Raw genomic sequence first — 20,632 nt, forward strand, 5'->3', positions numbered from 1 at the left:
TTCCTAAGTGTTTCTGTTGCGAAAAACTTTCATCACTTACCAGGTTATTAGCCAGTTCAACCGTGAAATGGAACTATGTGATAGTCGGCAAGAAAAATTTTAGGCATAGTTCCAGGTTTATTCCGCATTTTTTGAAAGATCCGCCGCTGACTATTTTCCGCAATGATTTCCATTCGGTTCTAATCATTTCTACTTCGTTTTAAAGTTAGAATTGCAGTCCAATTTGCATTTCAGACGATTGATGCGTTCAGAGGTCATCTAGTGAGTAGTTACACCCACACAATAACTGCCTGGTGAATTTTTCACTAATATTTTTCTCACGTTAGGCCTTTTGATGAGTTGGGTTGCGGTCAGCTTTTTGGATCACTGCTAATTGTCCACTGTGGTTAGGCAAAATGAAGGCAAAACACTTACTAAACGGAAAGGTGCCTTGTAGGAACAGGTTAGTCTGCTCATAGATACTGCACAAGTGTTCACTTCATTTTCTTCGGGAGCTGGAGCCGCTTTCTCAAGACGGATAGCCAGGAAATTCTGCGCAAATAAAAGTGAGTGTTTATCCAGATCTTACCTTTAAATGAAACATTTGTCCCAACACTGTCCTAGCAGTTAGACAGGGGAACATCAAAATCATTGTGGACTGATAATTTAGGTCATAGACCCAATGAAAAATTTTTGTGGTAAACATAGCTTTAGTTGAAGTGTGGAAAGGCCTCACATAGAATTAGACTGATACTACCACAGTTTGGAAGGGCCAAATAAGAATTCTAGAAAGAGTTTATCTGAGAGGGCAATTTTCGTTGACAGTGGTGAATCGGAATCTATAAAGCATGTTGTGATATCACCCTCCTTGAATTGGCATTAACAGTGCGTGATTGGTTCTAGGGACGGTGGAAGTTGGACAATACCCCGGTGACCAGTTCACAAGTTGTTTCGTTTTTTGTGAGTTTAATTATGTTTAGGAACTGCCACCGTAGAAACGATCGCAAAATCACTGGTGTATTCGGATTATGAAATCATTTGCACAAGCGGCCGGAGGTGGAAACTTATATGGACCCCGGAAGACTGTCAGTACCAGTGACGCTAGCAGTGAATTATTGCTCACTGCTTTCTCATTTCGAACAAAAGGTTTTGAAATTTTCTTAGAGGTTGAAAATGCATCCATCAATCCTAGAAATCATCCACTGCCACACATGTATTCACCTAAAATAGTGTCAGACAGACAAAAGGTGACAGTAGCTAATCTGGTACCTCAAGACCATCAGATGGGACCACCTAACTAAAGTATCGATCACAATCCAACTCGAGTACAAATTCGACCTATCCTAGTTTTGGGAGCATTCATACCTCGTCCCAGCTTCAATGGATGTCCGGTTATTTTTTGCTTTGTCTAAATTCATATGACCACGGATAATCCTGAAAGTTTCAATCAGGCATCTTTCTTTGCCACTATCCAATGAAAGTAGGTTCAAGTTTTACAACCCATCCCGGTATATTCTGCCGCGACTCTGTTTGTTCTCGTAGTCCTATGTTTATTCCGTACGAAGGCCTGTGCTCACGATGTGACAGCATCCAGAAGTTTCGACATTCTAATAGTTCAGATGCTCGTCATTTTGACAGAGATGAGAATAAGAACAATGAGACGTAAGGTGGCGCCGTTCAGATTATGACCCGCTGGTGAAAGGTGATTTCGTGGTTGCTTAAAAGTGACAAGGGTTGCGCAAATCACGTGATCCCATCACATGAATAGCCAGTCACATATGCACTAGAGTTTGTAGGAATAGCGTTTGACAGTGTTTAGGTTAGTAAATCCTCACACCCTTCTGTGGTGGTCAGGATGTACATCCCGATAGATTTCTAGTGCTGTGCAGGTAGGTGTAAAAGATGTTGCGGTATTTACGTGGAGTCGCGCGCCCGGTAAACGCCCGTTTTCCGGGTGAACTGGTGCCACTAAGCCGTACACATGTGGTGAAGATATAGAGCGATAAATGATGAAAAACTTGCTGCCGCTAGACACCTTACGTTTCGGATTGTCTGGTAAATTAAAACACAAGGATTCTCTCATTACTTAGTGAAAAGATCCAAGGACTTTCCCAATTTCGGTCAAAACGTTTTTTATGTTTTGACTATTTTGTCGAAGATTAGTAATCATTGCTTGTAGCCTACCGACCGAATTTGAGGTCTTCTGAGGGTGCTACTCAAAACATAAAATATCTGCTTCCCCCAGAAAACGCTTAAGTTTATTGCTAGTGTGTTGAATTCCAGCTGACGATACACGTGGGCACTGAAATCAACAGGATTTTTTGTCGCATGTTCTCAAGGGCACTTCGGACGCGAACGGAAGAATTGCGTACTTCCAGTGCCATAAGGACAGCCGGCTATCCTCCGTCGTATCTTGGCTGCACGTGCAACCTACCAGGAAATGTTAATAGCTGAGTTGGGAAACTTGGTTTCTTCAAGATCGGCCATTTGTCTGCATTCATTACTAAGTCAAGTTAATGTTTAGATGAAATTTGACACGGACCGACAAGCTGAGCTGTACCGATGTGCCGGTGCATAATCCGCGTGAGCGACAGGATTATTGGGTTCCTGTCTGTCCCATAACTCAATGTCCGAGGAAGGATGGCTCCTCATATAGCTGAGCGTGCTACGTACACACATGCGTACGAGTGCAAATGTCATAGAGAAACGCACTGCATTGTGTGACTGACAAGAGGACTTTCCTTACAGCTCGGAAATTGTGCAGGTGCCGATTTTGCCGGTATTCAAATGATCAGTTCGACGACATCAGCTGTACGATGTTTGGTACAAGAACTTCAAATATTAATGTAGATGGAAGGAATACATAATTTCTTGTACTGGAATGATCTAATCTATCGAAAATCATACCCGAGATTTTTGGGTATGCGTCATGGCTATATATGAAAGTACGTGTTTTCTGACGTTCAGCGATACAGCAGAATAAAGTAAAGTTTAGAATTTATGTGCGGGTTACAGATAAAACGCCCTCCTATGGGTATACCCACTGGGAAGCCAACTTGCAATGTTGAGCAAATGGTTCCCCAGTTAGAAGCACAACAAAGTTTGTCGGCCTACGAATTAAACCAGTTTCAATTAAGTAGATTCATCATCATTATTGCTGTTGACCGAAGAAGAACAATGCAGCTCCACTACCTCACTACATATCAGTTCATTCGAATAAAGCTTTATAACGAAAAGGAAAAAGGCTGGATAGAAAGTAGAATATTGTCGTCGACTGTCACAAACAGTCCCGGTGCATACAGATCCTGAACTCAATCATTAGGCTGCCAGATGAGATAAACTTGGTGTCTTAAAGGATGGTATCGGTGTGTCGATGACTGTGGTGCTTTTGTTAACTGTAGATGTTGCAGTTAATGGCACTGGATCTGTCAGCTTTTAAAATAGGTCTACAGCGATGTCACTGGAAATGAAGTGATGAGGAGAAGAAGGACGGACACATAAAAGAGGAAAAAGAAGGCGTCAGTCGTATGCTGTGTTGAACTACTCGTTCCGTCTTGTAAGTAAAGTGACCTGGCTGACGGCACTATGCGATGATTCATTTGGCACTGGGTTATTTCTACTCGCACTGCCAGAGTATCAATGCTTAGACAGCAGAATGACTGGGGTTCTCAGTCAAAAGCTTGGGCTCAAAAGCCTAAGCGCGAGGAAGCGGTGGTTGGCCTAAGACTAACAGAGCATTCTGAACTTTCAAGGAAACATTTACAAGCTCCAACCTAGAGAACCAATAGACTATGTTGGTTGGAGCTCTATACATTAGCCGACGTATTATGAGAGGCTTTTTGAGTAACACCCGTATACCAGGACTAGACCCGAGGTGGTAAGTGGTTTCACTGCTCTCCTTGTTGATGAAAGCAAGGATATATAGCCACAACTCTGTTGTATGAGCTGATTATGTAATACAGATTAGCCAGTTAAAGCATTCGTGTTCTTTCACGGTTGTCCCAAGATCCAACAGATTTAGATTTATAATGCATGTTTGTATTCGCAGTAAACATATGATCTGACTCGAATACCATAGTTTGGGTAGTAGAAGTGTCCTATTGTTCTGACGCTTCATCCAATCTTCAGATTCATAGGGGGAAGGGCGAACGTAATAATTTGCCACCAACCGCAAATAAATATTTTATCGGCGTAGTAAGTCCCATTTTTCGGACTCGCACAACCAAACACGAGAATGTTACGACCCAAACAAAGAAACTGATACGAACAAACTCAATTAATTTTCACAAATAAAGCACAACTGGGTTAGTTCTTTCAGAATGACAGGAGCGATTCCACACAAACACTAGAAATTACCATTGTAGCGATCTCACGTGGCGTTCGTTTCTTGTTTGCTCGGGTCATCAAAACAATTGTATAAAAGGAGTCATAACTGACGTTCGGTCGTTCTTTTGTTTTTTTTGCGCGCATCGAATGCGCGCATATCCTTCAAGAAGGGTGAGGATGTTGCTAAAAATAGCGGGTACTAACAGCTGGTTACATTGAGCTTTCTTGCACAAATTGGGCAGTGGAATTCCATAGGAGTGAACCGATATTTGCATTACTTCCGAGGACATATTGCGTACAAAATCACAGAGGCAGTATTTTTATCGGTGGAATGTGGGGACTCGTACTGAGCGCTGCAACTCTTCGTGAATTATAGATGAAGAGGTAAGGATATCTGGTTTGATATTTTCGAATCTGGGGAAGGACACTTAAAGTTTGAAACCCACGATTGTTCTGTACAAAATTGGAGGGTTAAAAAACAACCTTCTGTAATTTATTTCTGGAACTCTTAGTCTGAGTGATCGTTAGCGACCGAATGAGCCGACAGACATGCCTAGGTGGATGATGTGACTTGTAGTCGGCTGTCAGAAAGTCGAAAGTAATATTCTGTGTGGCAGGGAATTGAAAGAGATTGCACATAACCTAAGTGTAGATGGTTTTTCTCCGCGAAAATGGAATAGCACCTGCAAAACGACGTCATTAGTGTTTGAGAAACTATGCTACTATGCATTAACTTGCACACTGAGAAACGAATTTATTGGTGGGTGAAGGTACCGTTCAAGATTTATCGAGAATAACAATCGTTTTTTGATGATTTATATCCATGTGACTGGATTGCATACAGTATTTTGATTGGTAGGTCCGCGAATTTATCTTCCAGACATATCCATTTATTGTGCCTTTTGGTGGATAACCAATTGAACCATAATTGAAGTAATAGGCCCTGGTCAGGTTGATTCCTTTTGTAAGGGATCCCACTGAGGAGAAAATGCAGCAACGAGCGCCTCCTAACGAAAAATGTGACTGTGGTTCTGGACTTTGCAAGTGATTTCCATGTTCACTCAGACAGACCTTTTGGTTCCTAATCATTGGGATTTATCACACTAAATTTCACTAAGTTTGTTTTCAATTTGGGTGGTTAGACCAATGGTAGCTCAGTGAATCAAGGGACATGATATCGAGATAGTACAGTAACAACTAGACTGAGACGGAATAAAAATGCGAACCCTCATCAGTGAACATCAAAAGGTATATCTCTTAAAATGTATAACCCGCTTGCGGAATTTTCAAACAAACCAATAACAGACCATACTGAGCACTATTTCGTAACATTAAGTTGAATGTTTCTGTGGTTCAGTGTAGATTTGGGCGCATGTGATTAATACTGCCTAAAGTCCCATTAGCTAAACACAAATGAAAGACCAAAAGTGTGAATATGATGGTACTTGTGGGGGTTATTCTGTCATGTATCAACTAAACAACGAAAGCTAACATTTTTGTAACTGTCCGGGTTATTACTGTTCTACCCACACATAGGACCATTAGTTTGCTAAGAAAAACTGAATCCTGCAGATGGTAGTTTGAGGTTTGTACGTGTGCCACTGTCAACATTAATTATTGCCCTCGGTGAAGATGGAAGGAAACATCACAGTTTTGGACGATGTTCCGGTTTTATTTTGATTTCTCTTTGGGCGTGTGATATAAATCACAGTAATGAACAAATTAATCATTAAGAAATAAAAATGGGCATGTTCTGCAGTTTATCAGGATAGTAAAAGCTAAGGGAAGAATTTCTTCTCTGATATTCTGATACGATGTAAGTTATTATTTCGCAAGCATACTTGGACAGGACTATAGCTCTGCTTCCCCATCTTCTTGCGCTGGTACGATATAAGCGCAGGCTTATCAAAATGTTACACGATCGAGGCTGACACATTCTCACAAATTGCACAATTTAAGTGTAATTCACTAACCTTAAGCATACTTCAGTGTCTAATGATCATCCTTGGGTGTTCATTAGGAAACAGTTGGCGTACTTCCAAGCCGAAGAGTGGGATCATTGTCTTGAAACTTGGTGTTTTTATTAATCTACCTTTCGGTGCGAACCACTTCAGTTAGTATGATATTGTGTTCAGCACAGTTCTGAGGTATGCGGAGGCAACTGCTATTCGCAAGTGGAAGTCCACTCCATTTTAACTCAAGCAGCTCTTCGTTTCCTTGGTACTGCTGTGGTAACTGTCGAACAAGTCATTGACATGACTAAGTTCCATTTATCTTTAATTATCATTTAAAGATATAGAGCTTTGGTCCTACATGTGAGGCCAGTTTATGCTGAAACAGCAGACAAGCATCTTTCAGCACAGATCCGCTTACGGCGCGAAATCTCCATAAAACTTTCCCCAATCTCTTCACACTGGTTAAAACTTCACTGTATTGTACGCGCCTGCTGAAACAGTGACATAAATCAGGAATAGCGCACGAAACCGCACTGTATGCCCTTTACTAGAAAAAGCTGTTCCACATATAAAACTCGTGCGGTAAACATAGTTGGGCTAGTAGATACTATGAGATCGCGTTGTGCCAATAAAAACCTCACCATTAAGGCTTTCTCTACAGTTTTGTCGTCTCTCTGTGTTACACAAATTTATTTGAACTTGTAAGGAAGAAATACGGATTTCCCTTCCTCGAATATTTTTCTGAAGTGAAATATTTGGAAGCAGTGCACATCTAAGGAAATTATAAACAAAGTTCAGCTCAGTTATATGGCTTCAGTAGATTACCGTTCTCAGCATGGTTGCAACTGAACTGCATGATCTTGACCGTGAACCAAAATCTAATTACATTAGGCAGTCAAATATTAATTCACCGACTAAGTCAAACCTTCCTCCTCATTGGCACTTTCGTAACACATTTTTAGACAGTTGGATTCGTTTGCTGCTCATAACCAAAGTGTTCTGACCCATTGCCATCAACCCAAACAAAACATTTCTTTCCTTGCATGAGAGACGATTTCAGCAAGAGTGCATTCTACTTTCCCGCTTATTTCCATGTACTGGTTATGTTTTTTGTCCCAAAATTTTCTGCGCCTACAGCGGCTTCAAGAATTCGGAAAGCTACTAGTTTAAGGAAGAGGACCTTCGTTGCGAAGTTATTTATTGAAAAACACCAACTGAACAGTTACAGTCTATTGGAAAGGGAACGAAGCTGTCATATGCACTTTGTTTATGAAAACTGAGTACTCGCCTTCTTCTCGAACGCGTCTTTCTGAACTTTCCTGGATGCTCATTGACTTTCACTCAAATTTGAGCGAATTCTAGGAAGCAATTCTACAAATTCCTTAATAAATTCCACTTTCCAAAAGACGCGAAGCGGATTTACGAGAAAACCATATACTACTCGCATGCCTCCCCCATCAGTAGTGTCACCGTAACACACCTTCCCCGTTCAAAGGTCATTCGCATGCCATCGATATTCATTTAACTCCGTTAAGTCGACTCCAGCAGCTGGTCTATTTGGTCGCTCTTCAAGTGTATCATGCCACTCATGAAGCCCGACCCCATTTGCTCTTTTCAGTTCCCGACCGTTTTCATTGTACAGATGTTCCCCCGGCGGTCGATGACGACAGACGGACCTTGCCATCGACTCCCTAGCTTTCGCAACCCAAGCCCACTCCTTCCAGGACTCTGATGATCCTTTCACTAGAACTTCGCGTCTATGGGGAATGTTCGTGCCTTTCTATGTACCATTTTCTGCCTGATTCTTTCGTGAACAGCGGTCAAGTTTTCTCGAGTCCTCCTTTTTTCCTCTAGCTCCTCCGGAGACAAGCGTGTTGCCGGCCACAACCCAATTTTCTGATCAACCGGAAGGCGCGGGTGCTGACCGTAAATGAGCATAAATGGGGGCTTGCCTGTATTGGCCGTATGGAAGCACGGTGTGCTAGCAACATTATTGGCAAGTACACATCCCAGTAACCTCCTTTTGCCGCCAGCCACTCCTTGATAGTTCGGTTTGCGGGTGGTACGGTGCCGTCCTTAGCCATCTGATACCCGGCTTCTGAAAGCAATTCCTGAACTTCTCGCCCTCGAAGCAAGGCCGCTGAACGGTTAGGATTTCTGGTGGTCCTGATCCACTCCAGGGGTTTGTGACCAGTTTCGACATGAAAAACTTGCTGAAGCAGATATGGCCTCCACTTATCCAGGGCTCAGACGATCGCTTAACATTCTTTCTCAATGGTCTAGTACTTCTGTCCAGCATTAGTCAGGACACGACTGGCATATTCAATAACTCCATTCCTCTGCTTTAGGACTGCGCCGATACAGCGATCACTAGAGTCTGTTGCAACAATGAACATCTCTCCGACCCTGGGCATTTTGAGAGTCAGTTGCTGTTCCGACATCCGCGCTTTGACACTCTCGAAAGCCTCATGCGCTTCCCCGGTCCATTCAAATTTCCGATTTTTCCCAAGCAAGTCGCACAGTGGCGCAGCGATCGTGTTGAATTCTTTAACGAACCGGCTGTAGTATGCTGCTCGTCCGAGAAACTGCGATAGAGACCGCTTTGAATTTGGAACAGTACAATCCTCGAACTTGGCCAATTTTTCTGGCAGTGGGCTAACATCTCCGTGACCCGATTCACGCCCAATCAGGGTCACCGAACTCCGAACGAACTGTGTCTCGGCTTCATTTATTCACAGGCCAGTCTCCCGGATCCGATTCAATACGGCGTTCAAGTGAACTGCATACTCTGGCTCTGAGCTGCTGTACACAACGGTATCTTCTCCGTACACGGCAACATCCTGGAGTCCATTCGTTAAACGAAGCATCATGCGCCGGAATGTGAATGGTGCCCAAGACAAAGCAAACGATATCTGATATTGGGTGTAGCCAATCGTGAAAGCCGTTTTCTCCGGGCCATCCGCCTTAATAGATAGTTGTCAGTATCCAGAGTGAAAGTCGAACACCGTGAAACATCGACAATGATCGAGGGAATCAGAAATCTACACAACCGAAGGCACAGCTACAACCCGATTTACGGTTGGTTCATCCAAACGCCGGGAATCCACGCAAAACCTGTATTTTCCGTTGGCCTTGCTTAGAGGCGCAACCGGGGATTTATACACAATATTGGCTTTCTAGATTATGCCATTCTTCAACATCTCTTGAAGTTGTTTATGCACCTCCACCCGTGGATGGAGTCGAAGCGGACAGGGGCCGTAAGTTCAGAAGCATTCTGACGAGTGAGGAATTTCATGTTCAGTCGACGAAGCCAAACGGACCCTCATCTCCCCTTAACGGTTCGGGATATTCTTCGATCACAGACTGTACTAACGGCACGTTACAAGACGGAAGCTTTTGGACATGCAGCTCACTCAAGGTAGTGCCTGAATAAACTGCAAACTTGGCTGCACCATACAAATTTTCCATGCTTTAGGTCAACCACGGAGTCTGTGCTCTTGAGAAAATCTGCCCCAAATATTGTCTGTTCTATGTCTGGGCTGCTCAGGAACTCGTGCTGCCCGGAGTTGTGGCATAGGCGTATTGGGTGCATTGACAATCCGTCAATTTTCAATCGAGATCCGCTCAGTGCTCTCAGGGCTAGAGCGCATGGTCTACATTCAGCTTGGTTCCCTTTCCGTCTCAGCGATACCTCTGCACCCGCATCAGTCATGTACAGCTCCCTCTTCCCGTCTATCTCGATAACGGCCTATATGGTAGCTTGTGTCACTGTGCTAATCGCAACCCACTCAGGAAAAGAGAAGTAATTTAACTTTTTATTATGTACAGGTGTTCGGGTACGAGGAGATTGATTCTTCCAATGGTCAGGCACGCCAAAATTGTGGCATCTGCTCTTTCGAGTGTGCCTTGGAACTCGGTCTTGACGGCTGCAAGCTGTTCGGCGAGTTAGTCAAATTTGTTCTTCAGGTCCTTAATTGTTGAGTTCTCCCTGTTCTCCTGCGAACGAAATGTGGTCCCGTAGCTTCTCGGTCTATTTCCGTGCCAAAGGAACCAGGGGCTTTACACTCAACTGGCCAGTTGCTCTCGCTGGAGAGGGTCTTCAGCGCCTCTGATCTGTTCGTTAAAATGATCACACGCGGCTTGCGAGAAAGAATTTGAATAATATGACTGACGCAATACGACCTAAATCATCATTTTGCCTTACGTTTGCAATGGGATGGTAACAGGGATTTGAGAAGCCTCTACACTATCCCATCGAAAGATTATGAGAAAGTCGTGAATGACGCTAGCACAGATGGATAAAATTCTTCATTTATAGGAAAATACGTATAGTTTGGATTGGCGGCTGGTGTGGTTTGGTTTGATTGATGGAATCCACTAACCCTGGATGACCAGGAATTTGCAGCCTAATCCATTCAAGCCATATTGCTACGGTACTGGAGGTTTTTTGTGGGGCTCATTAATGGAGTAGACTACTCTTTTATTAAGGGTTATTAACCAAACTGAAAGATTTAGGGGAGGAATGTCTTTTATCCATACGTAGTCTTTTCAAAATGGCTGGCCAAGGTGGACTTTTGCTTCTTTTCTGTAACAAACCAATGCGGTTACTCAAATTGGACAGCTTGCTACTACAACTCGTACCTTAGAGTATGTTTTCAGGGCACTTAAATAAAACGGAACCAGTGTTTGGAAGGATAAACCGCATAAAAATTAGCAAAATTAATTCTGGGCACCGCAAACGAAAGTATATTGAAGCGTGCATACAAGAGTGAACATATTCAAAGAGACTAGTTTCATAAGATGCAAATCCACTTTACCACGAAGTCCAACTTTTTTCACACACGCAAAGTGATGGGCAGCTAATAATTTACACGATCTCTGGAGAATTGCTAGCACATAAATGTAGTGCTAAAACGACAACTACGGATGGTCGTGCAATGCAAATGGGCGCGTACATCGTCTGAAACCTTGTCGTCCATTGATTAAATTCGATTTCAATGTTGAAAAACACATTTTGAACGCCTCATGAGTAGATACAAAGCCAAAATTTAGTTGATTTGAGTTAAATAGATTTGTTGTTTCTGATTTTGTTCATCGTCAGCTAAAAATATGTTTGGCTTGACTCAGACCGCCCCATCGCACGTTTACAATTGGGTATGCTTTTAATTCATCAGCCGCTAGTTTCACTCTGTGTTACGAAAACGACGAAACTCTACTGCTTTTGGGCTTTCGAATGAACGGGCTAAATATTAGTGATCCGGTTTTAGATGGTCCCACGGTCAGACTGATCAGTTTGTATTGCAGCGTTCACTCAGTATAAGAAGTCGATGTGAAATAATCAGGTTGAGAAACCAGCTGAGTAGTAGAGTCCATCGCACCGGCGACTACTCATATCTGGAACCCCTCATTTTGATCCCCCAGGTTTATTCTGAAAATTGCATTTTGCTAGATGCGAAAAACCTGCCACACGAGAAGAGGGGTCTCTTCCCGAATGAATTTACGACCAGAGTTCCTCACCAGCTTTCTTTTAGTTTTCCCATCTGTGGAGAAGCCAGGTGTAATACTCCAAGAAACTATGTTTTCGGAATCCATGGAACGGACACATCTAGTCTGAGCTAATCTTTCTCAATGCCACTCCTTTGGATCCTGGACTAAGTGGGGTATCTACAATTAGCTACCACAACCTATGCATCCACTGCCTTTATTTAGCAACGTCATTTATGCTGGTACACAAACCAACCCACCTGTAGTGCAATCCAGCTCTCATTTACCATAAAGCGTTCAGGAAATATAGTTTCATTAAGATGGAAGGTGCGATAAGGTCTTAGACCTTTAGACAAAACGATCACCTCGAAGATCAAGCAGCCATCGAACTGCAATAAATCAAAGATACCTGAGCTTCCCGTCGATGTGCGAATCCACAACTTGGATTGAGCTGGCACCTTTTCTACCCACAGCCAATAAAGGTTCAACGTACAGGGACAAGCATTTTAGTCAGACAATCCATCCAACTAATGACCGGATTTTAACCATTGGGTTTCGTTACGTGCGTTGTCTCATTTTGTTTTCGGCCACATGCAAGGCGAATCATGTCAGTCCGATAGGCAAGCTCAGTCAGCACTCGGTTTGACTGAAGCCTCCCTACTCCTCATTGACACATCTCTAGTGTCCTTTTCCAACAGGGACTTAGAATGGTAACCAAAATGTTCTGTGGTATACGGTGACCGTGGTCTCTATCACCCCTAATTCGATAACAAGAACACGCTTACGCACCACTTCGCAGTGAACAGGCTGCAACCTGTTAGCCCTTGGTATTCTATAATAGCATCGGTAGCAGTGTTCGGAGGTGCAACATAAGCAAGTAACCTTTCACGTGAGAGCAGCTTTTACGCGCACCTCCTACGGAATACCCTCAATATGACCTTGTAGCCCCTTGAAACTAAGGTGGAACAAGAGCTAATTTCAAAGATGTGGTTTGGATGTTCGATTTCGTTGTGAACACCAGTAATTAACGACCTCGGAGTACAGGATAACCCGTATATACAGGTCATGGGACGCCACCTCCGAAAATGGTGTCAGAGTAAGCAAGAGACTGAAATTGAAGTTAACAGCAGTGGAAACCTCATTTTTATCCTTTGGGAAAATGTAGGAATTCCTGTTGAAATGTAAAAGCAACAATAAAATAAGAGGTCACAAGTGAACTCCACTTGTTGCGTGATCCTAGCATTTGCGCATTTTCCTGGTTTATGATCCGCACATTCGGCATGCCCGCAACTGTGAACATATACGCAACTACGTATGACGCACGGGGTCCCATCAGAGCCGTTATCTTCCCAGACATGTGGGTGGGCGGCTATTGCAACGCTGCATTGCGGCTGGTGAGTCAGGCAATTCAAAGTGCGTTTCTTGTCAGGTCGTCTTACGGACAGACGAACAACTGAGCTCGGTCCACTGGTATGTAGGCTTAGCAACAAGTGCACACACGATCAAGCCCGACGGCAACAAGAACACCATCCGGATTACCCACAGTTTTCGATGAACTGTACGAACAGGCTTGACGCGAATTTTATTTACAACACCGCAAGCGTTGTCGGTGCCATGAGTAAAGCAATCGTGTCGAGTGCACAGTCAGGGAGCCCAAAAAAATTGACTGACGTTGAATTTTTCTACACTTACCAGTAAGATGACACTTGTGACATATTTTTTTGGACAGTGTAGGTTTTGAGAAACTTGGCGAGACTATGATTCTTTTATCATTTTTCACCCTATAACTTGTGCGTGAGGTATTGGGCACCATCGGAATCCGAACTTGGGTATATACCCGGTACGTGGTATCACATGAATTCCATGACAACTATTACAGCTGGCAATGTTGCAAAATATAGATAGCCCAAATCAAAAGCACCTATGAACTGACTGCAAGACATTTAAGACAACGGTTATTCTCAGGCCTGTAAAATCACGGGACAAAACGGAAAACTGAATACATCAGGGAAAACTGCGACAAACAATATTTTAGTAGATTGGAGGGAAAGTTGATAACACAAAAAACATACACAGGCTTTCTAACAGAGACCATGACACATTGTCACTTGTTTCAGTTCGCGAGGATATCAGCTCAGTTTGGATATCGTGCAACTGCTTGTTCACGCAAGAATGAAACAGGGGCGGGGGTTGGCCGAGGTGTGTTATTCTAAAGAGAAATTGATCAACAAATACATTGGCTGCAACGCAGTCTATCAGCAGCTGCTAACAAAATAAGTTCATGATTGCGGGAAATCAAAGAACACAGTAACAGTCAACGGACCAGTCGGATAAAAGATAGAATGCCCCCACCCAAACAAGTGGAGCAAAAGCAGACCACAGCGCAAGAAGAAAATGATTCAGTCGCAGCGGAGAAACAGAACTGTTTAACTATAAGCGCTTAACGAGGTAACCGGATAAAAATAAGTTAGCCAACAACTCAGATTCTAAGTTGTTTGGAAACTATGTAAGAACCGGCAGAAAAGCAGCAAATTATCCAGTCAACCGCGCACCGACGATGATACCCAGATTGGTGGTGAAAGTTCACAATCTGTGAACACACCAACCACCAAACAGCGCCCCGGGTTAACTATATTCTGCAACATCGCCTCGCCAGCTGTAAAAGCTGCTACGCAGTTCAGGTGATATCACTTGTCCAACAAACGCCTGCGTTCCGCTTCTGATGGTGCCACAAACCTTTACTCATAAGGTGAAGTTATAGAGCAACGTGTGATAAGAAACTTATTTTCGCTAGATTTACGTAAATCACCATTGTCCAAAAAATTGTGCTACACTGCTCAGTAAAATGAATCCCTAGTTAACCGAAAACCTGTATTTTAGTCACAAATTAAACAAAACTCTGAGGGACGTTTCTGCGCTTACTTAGGGTAACTGTAATACCGAGCATTCGAAACCGGATTGTTTTGGGTCACCCATCAATATTCTATTCTCACAAAAGGATGGGCAAGCAGCGTTCATCAAGCCCACTAATATCTGATCCCTGTTAACAGACCGGACAAGTGTTTTGTCAAATAATAATCAGGCGAATTTTTAACTAATTTTTTTATTAGAACACGTAAAATGTCACTTTGGGATTGAATGGCATTTCACCCTCGAGAAAACCCTCTCTTGAGTGTTTTTTGCTTAGGAAACAAACCGGTTGTTCGTCGCATCTTGCCATAGTTTCAATCGGGGTTCAATGTTATTCATGGGGTGATTTTGACAGTGAGAGATAAACATACTGACAGGGTTCATGTCCATACGACCACTGATGATCCCGAAATTTCTGCTGGAGCACCGGTGTGTCAATCAAATACAGGCTCAGTCGTTGAATCCTGTTCCGACATGATCTGTCACGACTTCATTTCCTGGTGCTATCCAGCATCAAGACCTTTGTGTTCATGATGTAGCAGCAACCAGAAGTACAGATCCTCACGACTGTTTGTATGCGAGTGACCGCGGTCGGCTGACCGAAGCTCCAAGATTAGGTTTTGGAAAAACAACGAACGAGTAAACGGTGCCTTATTGGTATATCTTTGTCAGGAGCGTACATACATGCAAGAGAGTCTCACTCAATAGATTTCAGTTTCCTGGTATTCAATCAGAAAGCTGAAGTTTAAATTTGCCTTTGGCTTAGTCACTGTGATGTAGAAATCAGCGCACCTCCTGTGCACCTCCTGCGGTTGTTGATCCCTCGACGGCCGATGCGCGTAGATAGCCTGAGGTGGTGGATACGTATATTAGCATGTTCCTCGGCCAGAGATCAAGCAGAAAACACGAAAATATTGACTATAGGGTGAAAACTAATAATACATCACATAGTTAAAAACTAGGTTTGAAAGAATGAGTTGTTCGGATGTCGAAGGATAAGTGAAATGTGGCAAATACACTCATTTGCAAATCAGTTTGTTTTTCGAGGGAGATTCGAGTGAATCTCTCGCTCATGATGTTTTTCAACTGGATGTGCTGCACACAGGCTGTCTGTGTTTCAATTGGTGCGATATTCGAGATGTCGCAGTATATTTTCATGAAGAAAACTACCCACAGGCTTGCTGAAGACTCTTCGACAGCCAATTTCGGTTCAGACAGGACATAAGTTTGACGGAAACTCGGGAAACGCACCTACCTGATGAGCCCCAAGAAGGGCAAAACCGGTTGTGGGCTGTCGAAGAGTTTTCAGCAACTTTGTGAAAGCGGGAAGTGAAATGCTCCAACAAGTGCCACCTTTTAGATGACTCAGTATAGCCTGTAAGTATAGACACCGGATTTCGTGGTACAGATCCTAATAAAGCTTCGGTAGAGGGCAAGTAGATAGATCTAGATAAACTAGTGAGGGTATTTCAACTTAGTTAAGAGTTGTTCCTTGAGAATGGCTAAGCTTATAGTGACGTATGCCCTGTAAAGTATTCTTATATCGAACTCCAAGAAGAGATAACTTGTAAAAAAAATTTTATCCATTCTTTGCGTAATTGCCTGTAAACACTAGAGGATCACCTACCGTTCCCTCACTATGACTTGTTTCCAGTGTCTAGTTTTGCGAGTAGGATCATCTACAGCCACATTTACAGGTTGGTTAAAGAGCATTTCAACAGTGAGATGCAATGCATGGACGAGAAGCAAGGATAATTCGGGTGTGATATCATGTGACGTCGGTCCTTTGGCCATGCGTTTGATACTTCCCAATTAGATGAATTACTTACTCAGTGCTTGAACGCAATCAAATAACTGATTTTGATGTCAAACGACATTTTTTGCGCAAAATTGCAAAGATGTATGGTATCTTATCCGTTTTCAAGCTAATGAGGCGTTTTAAAGTCTGTTAGAACTCAGAAGACAGGCTTAATTAACAAAATCGTGTAGGTGACTGCATAATAGTTATGAAAGATCATTAGGCTAGCAACAATTTCTTACCACTTTGAACACTAACTGTGCACCATTCATCAGCGATTCCAAGGACTCCATCAGGCGGCCATCGCTTGCGTTGTGATTGATCCAGTTGTTTTTACGACCGCTCGGATATATCATTGATTTATTTGTTCCCTGAAGGCATGTGCAGATTCGTTACGATGGTTAGAGCAGCGGCATGACCTCTTAATCGCCGTGGTAGTAGATATATAAGGAACAGCAGCTATGGGGAGAAGTCAGCCAAAAAAGATCATGGCGCTTTCCGCCGCACAAAAGACCAACAACGGTGGGGTTTTTGGAGTCCAACGACAATTTGATGAACGTTTAGAGAAACTGTAGGTCCGTGTCTTGATAATTTACAAATTTTCTGCAGGCATCATTATCGACAGCATAACATCAGTGTTCAACACTCATGCTCCTCTACCGCACAACCACGATTTGTTTGAAAGTCTCACGGTGAAGAAAAGAATAAAAATGGATGGGAGATGAACTTAGTGCTACATAACTACAATCATTCCGAGGTACCTAGACCTCCGAACACCCATTCAGGCAACCGGGATAGAAACTGGCGACTCAAACTGAAACTGGATCAAGGAGGCTGGTTGACTACTCAGGAGTGAGGCCTGGTATACTGGTCATTGGCTAGACGATGTGAGGATTTAGTGCACAAATGGAGGCCCCAAACGGAGCAAACTGCTGGCCGATGTAAGTAGGCACATATGGGCTACCAAGGCTGATCACTGTCACCTCAGGATATTTTTCCGAACATACTAAACTGTGGTTTACGTATCTACACCAGTCATTTGTGTCGCCTCGGTTATGAGGGGCCAGTTTTTCACGAACGCCCAGAAGGTGGGTGTAGTCTGCTACATTATTTCCTGTCCGCTCATGGGATTAGTGTGTAAAACTTAAATAAGTCCGGGCCGTCTCGGCATTTTTACTTTCGATGGTATGCGGACTTTCAGGCTTTCCTCTGACTGTGTCATGAGGCATCTGGAGTGGTCCTCGGCAGGTTGATGCTGCAATATGGGAAAAAATCAAACTGCCTATGTTCATAGGTCTACAGGTAGCTCCGAAGCTGAAAAAGAGCACTTCCGTAGTAGTTGAAGGACGCAGCAAAGCGGCGAGTTGAATTCTGACGGGAATTCTCGCCAGTGTACAGACAATTTCGGTCACGTGAAATTTTACAGCTGATTTTCGGGTTGTTGATCGGGTGGATGTTGATCTGTTCGCCTAGCTTGGCAACTGAATTGCAAGCGTTCCGTCACTATATGAGGAGACGTCCTCAGTGCGAAGTTGGGTGGAACTGATTGTCTCCTCGTATGGTGACGAAACGTTTTCAATTCAACTGCCAGGCTCGGAGAACAGATCAAGAGCCAGCTGATCAACAACTAATAAGCTCCCCCGAGCTACCGGCGTAACAGTGATACTACTGATCGGGAGGCACGCGAGTAGTATGTGTTGTTCGTAGAATTTCGTTTCGCGTCGATTGGAATTCTGTTGCGGAATTCGCGGGGCCACTTTGTAACATTTGCTTTTATTCGACCGACGAATGATTCGAGGCAATGAATCTCCAGGAAGACTCGTTCGGGAAAAGATCTGTGTCCAGGTTTTGTAACTAAGATGCTTCCTTGTTCAATGGTCAGTAACCGGTCAGTTGGCATTTCCGAATGAATAACCCCGCAACGAAGGCCTTCTTCCTTTCACCGGTATTTCAAAACAATTAATGTTACTGTTCGAAGTAGCCTGAATCTGGTAACCAAGTGCCTGTGATCAAGTGCCCGTTCCCAGCTAACCCACTTGGCCAGTCACGGTGAGGATATAACTTTTCAAGATGAAATAGCCCATAGTCGTGAAGTCCATAGTTTCTTATTCTCGACTGTCTTAAGGCCGTCAGACCAACGGTGCTCCGTGCAGCAGGGTACTGTTGCATGACTGTACCAGGTACACCAGTTGTTTCGAGTTCTAATGCCATAACCTGATGTAAACGGGACTGGTTGCGATACTGATCTTGTTGATTCATATGGTGAAAATTCGTGCAGGCAAGATGTTATAGGTTGCCAATTTCCTCTCCTCACGAACACGCCTTAGATCAGATAGTTGAAGGTGTTATTCAAAGATTATTACCTATCATATTTGTACACTTGAATCTCTCCAAGCAAGCATAATTTGTACTAAAGGTTCATAGTACTGATGCATCCTGCCGAACGCACTTACCGGGACAAGTAATTAACTTGTGATTTTCCTAAAGGTAAGTTAACAGGAACCAGACTCATAAAACATCCGGAATGGTAAACAATCCAACACACAAAATGTTCATGTGTTGCAACGGTCTACAAGTTCCGTTGCTGTTGCTCAGGTTTCATCATAAACAGGTCTCGAGGTACAGTGACATTTCAGCCATACTTCTCTTAGTCACCGTTATGTGCAAACGCTGTTTGTTCATAAATCACCCAGCCACATATGCTGCACTATAAACACATTAAGAAAAAAACAAACAACTACAAATTTGTATCGTATTGTCATATTGTCATTGTAAGACAGCCGAATCTGGATTTTACCACCCACGTAGAAGTCAGATTCGTTCTTGGTAGTGTTTTTTACGCATTATGAAACCGTTGGTCTTCGTACAGTTGATCACAGTCTAATTAGCATAATATATGCAGATGACGACATGCACGTATTCTTCAGTCGCGCAGATAGGAAATTCGACAGTAGTGTTTCAGCTTTACGAACTACCGATAAACCTATCGTATGCTTGACACAATAGATCTGTTGGTGACCATACTTTGAACCTCGAAAGAATGTACTTTGCATGCCTCTACAAGTAGTGACCACAGCTTTCCGGTGTAGTTTTCCGCACCTACAATCCCATGCATCCGAAACCAGCCTACTTTTGGTCTTTCGTCTTGCTTTCTCATAATGCGTTCAATCAAGTCTCTAGCACCGAAACAATTTTAGGATCGAGAAAAGGGTTTCCAGGGGAGTATTCAGTCTATTGGAAAGTTTCCACACAGTCGAACAGTGTGGCTAATATATTTGACAGCGATAATTTGCCCTGCCTTTGCCGAATAGCTCAGAGGGATTACCGTCCGCGGATGTTCCAGTCGGCAAAGAAAACTTACCGCTTAGGTGTAGTACCTAGCTTTATTTATGCAATGGCTGTTGTTTGTCTTCCTAGAACCTAGCTTGTCCTTTTAATGCTCTGCCACTGCTCGTTCTGGGTGCTGAACCAACTGATAGGCTCTTTTTCAGCCATCTGATCGAATACTACATCAAATGATGTCGCACCATGCGACGTCCAGTGTAAACTCACAAGTAAACGCCACCTGACCGAACCGCGGACAAATGGATTAGCAATCAGTCACTTGGGTTGGAAACTAATCGGCTGGTGATTAACATACGTAAACCTGTCGACACACTCGAGGATAGGCAGCTAATAAACGGCAATAATTTGCACCTGGTCGCATACTTTCGCAATGCACAGCATGTCAGTCCGTGCCCGTGACTTCTCCATACGGTCCCAGCGATGACTATGTATGGCTACGCGTCACAAATGCCAGACCGTTTCGATGTATAGCAGCAATTCTTGCACCACATCGCACATCACTCTTAACCATTCTACAGAATACACGGTGTAACCAGGGGAGTAATGTGCTTTCATCAAAGGTGGTTTATGTTTTGAACAGTCGTCCTCCTGTCCTGGCGCAATTATTCATGTGAATCCACACCAAAGGGGGGGGGAAGTACTGGACTCGAGTTTCGCTCTCGTTAGAGCTCATCAGCAGTGCACATCCAATGGCCGTGCCGGGGTTTGAACTCCGGACACCTGACATGCGAGGCGAACGTGTTACCACTATTCCACCAGCGCACGTTGGACGCATCTGAATTCTCACGTCTGAACGGGTGAACGTGTTCTCACTTGAGCGATGTGATTAGTATGC

The 20,632-nt window shown here is 43.5% G+C and overlaps 2 protein-coding genes across 2 annotated transcripts in view; both read right to left on the reverse strand.

Moving 5' to 3' along the window:
* T265_07531 (hypothetical protein) overlaps window positions 1-7,781 on the reverse strand; it is a gene marked incomplete at both ends in the record, with an annotated part of 43,103 nt that extends 35,322 nt beyond the window's left edge. Inside the window, one exon of the mRNA XM_009173076.1 lies at window positions 7,741-7,781. Within this exon, the coding sequence (XP_009171340.1) occupies window positions 7,741-7,781 (41 nt within the window). The remainder of the gene's footprint in view (window positions 1-7,740) is intronic.
* A 758-nt stretch (window positions 7,782-8,539) lies between these two features.
* T265_07532 (hypothetical protein) overlaps window positions 8,540-20,632 on the reverse strand; it is a gene marked incomplete at both ends in the record, with an annotated part of 19,583 nt that continues 7,490 nt past the window's right edge. Inside the window, 2 exons of the mRNA XM_009173077.1 lie at window positions 8,540-8,971; window positions 15,910-16,029. Coding sequence (XP_009171341.1) covers window positions 8,540-8,971; window positions 15,910-16,029 — 552 coding nt within the window. The remainder of the gene's footprint in view (window positions 8,972-15,909; window positions 16,030-20,632) is intronic.

Source organism: Opisthorchis viverrini, assembly GCF_000715545.1.
Source record: "Opisthorchis viverrini unplaced genomic scaffold opera_v5_172, whole genome shotgun sequence".
NCBI lineage: Eukaryota > Metazoa > Platyhelminthes > Trematoda > Opisthorchiida > Opisthorchiidae > Opisthorchis > Opisthorchis viverrini.